The sequence below is a fragment of the Mizuhopecten yessoensis genome, unplaced genomic scaffold, assembly GCF_002113885.1.
Source record: "Mizuhopecten yessoensis strain PY_sf001 unplaced genomic scaffold, ASM211388v2 scaffold2921, whole genome shotgun sequence".
Lineage (NCBI taxonomy): Eukaryota > Metazoa > Mollusca > Bivalvia > Pectinida > Pectinidae > Mizuhopecten > Mizuhopecten yessoensis.
In genome coordinates, this window is record NW_018404786.1 from 82,418 (window position 1) to 91,156 (window position 8,739).

At 37.7% G+C, this 8,739-nt stretch overlaps 1 protein-coding gene across 1 annotated transcript in view; it reads left to right on the top strand.

The window, feature by feature from the left end:
• The window catches only part of LOC110446655 (helicase with zinc finger domain 2-like), a 48,467-nt gene that overhangs the window by 18,089 nt on the left and 21,639 nt on the right, over window positions 1-8,739 (top strand). Inside the window, exons 14-21 of the mRNA XM_021491911.1 lie at window positions 186-498; window positions 890-1,100; window positions 1,668-1,775; window positions 2,147-2,667; window positions 3,485-3,949; window positions 4,215-4,406; window positions 7,168-7,963; window positions 8,286-8,367. Coding sequence (XP_021347586.1) covers window positions 186-498; window positions 890-1,100; window positions 1,668-1,775; window positions 2,147-2,667; window positions 3,485-3,949; window positions 4,215-4,406; window positions 7,168-7,963; window positions 8,286-8,367 — 2,688 coding nt within the window. The remainder of the gene's footprint in view (window positions 1-185; window positions 499-889; window positions 1,101-1,667; window positions 1,776-2,146; window positions 2,668-3,484; window positions 3,950-4,214; window positions 4,407-7,167; window positions 7,964-8,285; window positions 8,368-8,739) is intronic.

Sequence of the window (8,739 nt, forward strand, 5' to 3'; positions counted from 1 at the left end):
AAATTTACCTGTTGATGATTAAGTTTTAGGAGAATCAGTTGGTATATTTGTGAAAAAACTGTTCAGTGGGTTTATTTTTTAATAAAAATACTAATTTTGAGCCGGTTCTCTCTAAGAAAAATATTCAAATTTTCACATTAAATACAAAACTGATGAAACATATTCTATCTTTTGATGTTATGTAGTGAGCACCCTAGAACAGTTGCATGAAGCCAGCAAGGAGAGTCAGAAGAAGCGTCAGTCCTTAGTGAAATCCAAGATCACAAGTGGAGAATCTGTGATTGCTGTTAAGAATGTGATCACTCTACCCATCCAGTCTAACTTCAACCCCTTGTACTGTGCCTACTGTGGCAAGCAATGTAACAGTCAGAAACAGTGGGATGAACACTGTGCCTCGGAACGACATAACTTCAATGTCAGTTCTGACAAGGAGCACCAATGGAACTACAGACAGCCACCCTGGGGTATGCCTGGAAGCAACTATGAGCTATGTGCCAAGTAAGTGCATCCATTGTTCCTATAGTCGTCTTCAGCAACTGATATCAAAATCATGTGTCTGTTCTATTTGATGGATAAGTTAATCTTTCAATATGTTATTCATGTGTTGATATTTGTTCTGGTGTAGTAACAGCTAAATGTCATACTAGTGTTGATATTTGTTCTTGTGTAATAACAATTAAATGTCATACTAGTGTTGATATTTGTTCTTGTGTAATAACAATTAAATGTCATACTAGTGTTGATATTTGTTCTTGTGTAGTAACAGCTAAATGTCATACTAATGTTGACATTTGTTCTTGTGTAGTAACAGCTAAATGCCATACATTGTACTAGTGTTGATATTTGTTTTTATGTACCCAGTAGTGATCATGTTTGGTTTTACTTGCAGAAATGAAAATGGAGGTAAATGTACTTACTCTAATGTTCCGGACATGTACAACATGTGTACACATGCTCACTCAGTTGAGGAGCTGGAAGAATGGAAGGAGAGACATGAATGGCGACTAATGAAAAGAGAGATGGCCCGCCAGGAAATGGTCTTTTCCTATATGGACCAACTACTGGAAAAATATGAACAGGCAGAATCAGCTATAGGAGTTGTGAGTGTTGTTGATATCAGCTGTATTTCAATTCTATAATATTTCGTGATAGAAGTTTTTCATATTATTAGCTCTTCAGTAAAGACATATATTGTAAAGACATTTTGACGCCCTGCCATATTATAGGGGGACTTAAAGCTTGGTGTAGTATTACCCAAGTCTGTCTTCTCTCAATTTAGTGTCATCACTCGAGCAACTTCATTTCATAACAAATTTTGATTAAGTTTTAAACAAGGGTCAAGCATTGGATGGGAATATGTTCAATGTTGGTTTTATTTCAGGAGCCAAAGGTCAAGGCAAAGGTCACTGTTTCTTTTTTTAGAAATTTGTCCAACAATGACTCTAAATTCATGAGAATGGAGGAGGGGCTGGGGGGAGCATTCATGTCTTGTTGACATATTTAGGGTTACAGACAAAAGTTGGAACAGTATAGACTTATTTATTATCCTTAACATCAAGGTCACTCTTTATCATATTTGATGCTCGAGAGCTATATTGAAAATAATTTTATCATAGAAGTCTGAAGATAATTTGTAATAATAATTTGAATGGTTTATTTGTTTTCAGATATCAGAAGAACAAGATGGTGTATCCGTTACCTGTAACCAGGACCTAGTGAGATATGAAGAGAACAAAAATGTAACATTTTTGTGGACTTTCAACATCAAATCTCAGGTAATAACCATGATGTAATTGAAATACATTTGATGACATCTTGCACCTATGTAGTTGGAAGTCGGTGATATATTTACGCACAATTGACAACTCATTCAACTTTTTGATTCATTCACAAGTGAATTCCCAAATTGATGGAATGAAAAATCTTCAAATGTTGTCATATCAAACAAGTATCTAGTCAAGAATTGTTGTAGTAAATTTGTTTTTGATTTGCAAAAAATGTAAAATTATTTGCTCTTACGGGGTCAAGCCAGTGTCTTTTAGCACACCAGGATTAGGACATCAGACGTTAGAGACCTTATAGATGACTGGAGTTGATATTGACAAAAATGGAATAAAAGGATTTAATTATTATACTTTGATTACAGCTCTCTCTTCAAAAGTTGGCCCTTCTGTATAACAAGGACCGTCTACACTTCTCCTTGGTGGGTAAAGGACTGGTTGGGCACTGTCAGATAGCCCAGGGCACTAGCTGTGAGGAAGTAGACCTTGGCGAGCCATGCTACAGAGTTCAGGTCAAGTTCACAGCCGCCATGTTTGGATCCTTCAGCCAGTGGGTCATCTTTGACTTTGGAAGAGAGCCAGTTTTGGTCAGGAAGCTCTCTGTAGAAGTTGGAACAATGCATATGCACGAGAAGATCAGGACCCTACGACAGCAACTACAGTTTGACCGCTGGACAAGCGAAAACAGGGTTATTGTCAAGAATGAAGCAGAATGGGTAGATGACCTTGAGAAGATGCTGACAAACAAATACAAAGCTCCATCTGCGGCTGACAGTGTAGTCACACAGAACAGTCTAGTGACGGAACTCAATCGCAACAACTACATACACAAGATGAAGAAACTTCTAGAGCTGGAAGAGATTACCAGACATCAGGTCATAGCTGAGTATGTGTTAACATATTATTTCTGGGTATGTGTTGACAAATCATAGCTGTGCGTGTGTTGACATATCACATATGGGGCACACAGCTGGGCAGGTGTTGATGTATTAAATTTGTGCTGGATTCTAGTGACTACCATAATGGTTCAGTGGGAACTCAAAACAGAAAGCTCTTTGATAATCCAAATATGTAGTGGGGTCTGTCAACACATAATATTTCTACTACTAAATTAGTATAACTTGAATATCATTTGCCCATAATCCTTGGCAATGTGAGCATGCCAACAATGGAATTAATGTCGCATCAATGATGGCATGCATAATCATAGCGGCTTTGTTCCAGTATAGAGAGTAGTTCCTGTGTATCCCACGATTCCTGGTATAGGGGTTCCACCCAAGGAATTGAATTAATCATTTGCTTAAGAATTGTAGACAAGAACCCAACCATGTATTGAAAAATGTTTTGGGACATGGATATTTCAATTTAGATAATTTCATTTTTACCGGAATAGCTACAAATTGCACTTCAATACTAGATATCTTCCACTGGTTTTCAATTTAATGGAAATGTAAGGGTCGAATCTGGTTATGTTTGAGTTTGTGGAGTGATTAAATGTGTTGATCTGAAGACAAATTCAACATGAAGTGCATATGTTCAAATGTAATTGTACTTTAAAAAAGAATAGTGTCTATATAATTAAGTGTTAATGCTAAAAAAGAATAGTGTCTATATAATTAAGTGTTAATGCTAAAAAAGAACAGTGTCTATATAATTGAGTGTTAATGCTATCATTTTACTTAAATGGCTATTCACATCTTCAGGTACAATCTGGAGGTGACAATAGACTGTGTGGAAGGTATTCAGGAGGAGACTTACCTGTATGCCCATCAAGGAGAGCTGTTTGCTAAGGTACCACTGAATGATTACCTGACAGAAGACACTGATGCTGGCAAACTGATCTTGAGCAGTGTTCGTAAAATCTTGATTGCACCAACGAACAATAGTAGCAAAACAGTTTTTGAGGCTGCAATTGTAAGAAAAGACAATTTTGATTATGATGGTAGAGGGAAAGAGTACATTTACCTGTGTTTGTCCAAAGCATGTGTGAGTCAGCTGAACCTGAAAAAGAACATGAGCATAGAGGTGGAGATTCAGTTTCAGATGGACCGCATGCACTTTTGTATGATGCATTTTGCCATTGACAAGCTGCAAACCACTGATGTGGTCTTCCCAGATATCTCCAAGTACCGACCACTGTGGAGTGAGAGGCACGACCTCAAAGTCAGGTAACCAGTAAAACAAATTATCCCATGTAATTGGGGATAAATTAAATAGAAGTTTTGAACTGTCTTGTGAATTTTTGGCTCTGACACATGAAAATCAAGTAAGTTATGTACCTGTATTAAAAGTGGAAAATAAGGAACTCATAATAAGATTTGTTGTAAATTGGGACATAAAAAGGAACGTAAGAGTGTCATTTGCGTAAATTATAAAATAACTATGTATTTCTTTCGCAGATGTCCTGTTGCATACATTCTTTTACAATTTCAGCTCGGACATCTTGAATGTTGAACAGATCCAGGCTGTGAAGCACATTGTCGCTCAAAGATCTGGCTACACCCCTCCATTTGTCATGTATGGTCCGTTTGGTACAGGGAAGACGGAAACCATTGCACAGGCTGCAATGGTGCTGTTGAAGGAAAAGCCTTCAGCCAGGATCCTCATATGTGCCCAGTCAAACAGGTGAATACTTCATAAAGAGAACATTAATACCATCATTAAAGTACACAAAACATATGGTAAAAAACAGTTGTGTTTTTAGATGTGAAATACCATAATTATATGCCTTAACAATAAATACTTTATCAGATTACATGCATTCACATACCGCCTCTAAGTCCTGTTTGATCCTGATCCATTGTTAGGTCTTTTAGTTCACCCTTTCAATTGACATTCAACTATTTCAGGAGTCAAATAACATTTTCCCTGAAATTCAGAGTGCCAAAACACCTATCAAATAGACAAGTTCTTTCAGGCAAAAGACTCAAAGCTCATTATGCAGAGTAAAAAGCATATTTGCACCCACTTTGACAATATTTAAGGGTCACAGCAACACAGGAGAAGAGTCGGAGATGGTGACAGTGATTGAGTGAAAAATGAATTATGAAATGACATTTTGTTTGATTAGGCCAAATAAAATTAATTACTTGGTTCTCAGGCCAATTATTTTCAAAATAGAGTGGCAGGGTGGTATTTTTAAGCCGCTCTTGGCGAGAGCCAAGCGGCTTATTAATTCTGTCCAGAGAACGAAATGACGGACCCACTTCCGTTCGGGGTGCGTGCGCATAATTCAGTATTGCATGCTTCCGCTATATAGTTTCGTTATCGTAAATAGAAAGTAGAATCTCTGACACTCACCTGTGGGTTACATGAAGTCTTCTGATACTCTTCTCCAAATAATAATCCATACATTAAATAATTGCTGAAAACAAAATGTTTATCTCCGGTGCATTCTACGAGTGTTGTGGTGGTGAAATACGTGCACTAGGTTTGAGCGTTTTAACAAGGATTGCGGTCTGGGGAGTGTTACGCGTGTGAAACACATATGATTCGAGAAAGCACATGTGAAGACTGTCAAGCATTGACGCTGTCTGTAGAAGGAAGAAGTAAATATATAAACTTATAAACCGTATGAGTGATGAAGTATAAACTCTATTTTGATGTTTGAAACGGTAACGTATATATGCCATATCGTGCTTAGGTTGATAACGGTAGACTAATGGCTCCGAGACGAGACGATATGTGAACTGTGTATGCTTATCAAACATTTTTGTAACACAGCATGCTATTTCTGGTGTATTTATTTATGAAAGTGTAACAATTTAAGAACATGACACAACTGCCGCTGCTGTTTGACAAGAATTCGCGCCGTGTCAAAATAGTATCCAATTGGGTGTAAGGGAAATAACTCTTACGTTGGTAAAGTCGCATTGGGAAATATAATTCAAATATATTCCAAGAACATTTGTGAGATTTTGTATATTCAATGACGGTAAATATAGTCGCTACAAATATTAATAATTTTCACTAATATGAATAAAAAATAAATAAAAATAAAAGGAGTACAATGTCTCTTTTCTCCATGCATGTTTTCCCACTACTGTTAATTATCCTTCATTTCACAAGCAAAAAATGCACCTATTCTTTATTATCCATTCACCGATTGCCATTCTGCACGTAAACGCTCATGTCACATCATTGGAGGATGCTAATTAATGAAAATTACAACAATGCGTCACACTTAAAGAGGGTGAAAAAAGAGGAGAGGGAGAAATGTTTTGAAGGCATCATTTAAGAGGTGATTGATTTTGAAAATCCTAAACGCAACATCATCAGATGACCTGATTTTCAATTTCACTGAAGCAATTAAATTTAAAGTGGTGAGCGGCTGTAATGTCATACTGACATAATTCTAGGTTTTTTTCATTTTACATGGCAAAAACGAGACGAGGGCGATTTTTTTTTTGTGTAGTTTGTAAAACGTTCATTGTGGGCATTACCTTGGCTTTTTATAGTTGTGTAGAGACCCGTCATAGAGCAAACCTCCGAAAATCCCCCCACGATGTTCCAGATGAGAATCACGAACCCCCCATTCCTTATTTGTACCGAAATGAGCTCCATTTGTACACAAGACTAATAAGTAATAAACATTTTAACGCTTGCCTGTATCTCAATCCTTATCTTTATTTAAACGTTTTTGGGACTTGGGTGACTAACGAATAAAAACGACATGCGGACCAATTTTCTGGATTTTTTTAAAGATGGCGGCTGGCGCATTCACGTTTTTTTTTTTATTACTTTCACGATAAAATCGGCAATGCGCCCGGTGCCATGAAATGTGGCGGGCCTGAGAACCAAGTTATCAAATTTTTTTGGCCTTACATTTCTTATAAAATCACATACCAAAAAAAACGTTGGTTGAAAGGTGCTGCTTGGAATTAAGCCAATTTGCAGTAATTGGTGAGGTATAAGTAGAAGTATAAAGATGATAAAAAGATTATCACATAAGTGTTTTCCTATGTTGTCGCTTAAACAATTTTATCATCGCTCACACATCGATAAAATATTGTCCTGCTTTGATGACCTCTATATTTGATCCACAAGCTCTCAATGAGAACAGTGTTCTCATGATAAACCAAGTATGTACCTGGTATGGAACAGAAATAAAAGTGGGAGTGAACCTCTAAAAAATCAACAGGGTACTTATATGAAGTTGATGCTATTATCAGTTACATGTACAACCCTAGTTACATGGGCAAGGGTGGTACATTAAATATTGTTCAAAATGGTCTTGATAAATGTCATCTTTAAGTAGTCAAAATTTGTTGCAGCCAATAGTGGGTATAATCAGTATGAATAAGGATGCAGTTCAATGGGTTCAAAATTTTGATATTATCTGTAAATGTCGTATAGTATAAAAAATATATATTGTTCTTTCATGTAGTGCTGCTGATTTGTACATCCTGAAACACCTGGGACCATTCCTCAAGAAACACCCCAAAATAAAGCTGCGGAGAATTTACTTCAAAGAAAGGCGAATCAATACGGTCAACAGAGACGTGAAACCCTTCTGTTTGCTCACACCCGATTGTAGTGCCTTTGGATTGCCGACTCGCGAGGACATTGAGCATCATCAGATTGTCATTGTTACGCTAGCCACATCACTGGTGCTTACTAACCTGGGTCTTCATGGTCACTTTTCCCATGTGTTCATTGATGAGGCAGCCCAGGCATTAGAGGTGGAAACCATCATGCCACTATCTCTCTGTAATGAAAAAACATGTGTAGTGTTAGCTGGTGACCACAAACAGATCAGTCCGAAAGTGTATAGCCAAGAAGCCCGTAACCAGAAATTTGACATTTCTTTGTTAGAAAGGCTCTATCAGTACTATGACTCTCACTCAGCCAAGATTGACCAGGCCAGCCCTGTCAACATACTCCTTAACATCAACTACCGCAGCAAACATGAGATTCTCCGATTCATCTCTGCCATATTCTATGGAGGTCCAGACAAGCTTGAGTCCCAGGCTAAGCTTCCGTCAGTGTTAACCATCACACCACTGACATTCTATGCTGTACAGGGAAGGGAGACGCAGGACACTGACAGCACATCATTCTACAATCTCTCAGAGATCCAGGAGATTGTGGAAAGGGTAGAGGATCTATTCCATAACTGGCCCCATGAGTGGGGGCCTCGCCAGGCTAAGGAGATAGGAGTTGTCACACCATATTATGATCAGGTAGCTGTATACAATATAGTTATAAAGTTAATCTTACAGGTAAAGTTATAATCTAGTACTTGTACTTGGGTACAGCTCTATCAACATAAAACTTATCTCAAGTTATTTGTCTGTATCTTGTTGGCTAGAATGTGATGACAGATTGGTCATGATTTTCAAGGTTTTTCAAGCTACACAATTTTGCTGAAGACCTTCCTTTTGGTTTAATGCTGTAGCATAATAATAAACATTTTGAAGTAGATTTTTGAAGGTATACCGATGTGATGCTGAAACTAAAACTCATTTGCCTTGAAATATAATGGATCTTTTGTTATCTAATCAGGTCCAGTTAATCCGCAAGTCTCTCAGAAAACGACACAAGGAGCTAGGATCTGTCACTGTAGAAAGGGTCAACAATGTACAAGGTATGCAAATTTAGAAAAAATATGCTTCATGCCATCAGGACTGCATGATGCTGGTAAAGGGAGAAAATAAATACATACATGGTTTCAACTGTTTTTAGGTCACCTGAGCTTTGCTCAAGTGACCTATTCCAATCGCTTTTCGTCCGTCGTCGTCCGTCGTGCGTCGTTCGTAAACTTTTACATTTTCAACTTCTTCTCAAGAACCAGTGGATGGATTTTTTTCAAACTTGGTCAGAATCATCCTTGGTAGATGAGGCTTCAAAATTGTAAAATTGGGATTCCTACCCCAACCCCTGGGGCCAGGGCGGGGCCCCAAAGGGAAAATTATCCAATATTTCAAAAATCTTCTTCTCCAGACTCAGAGGTACTACA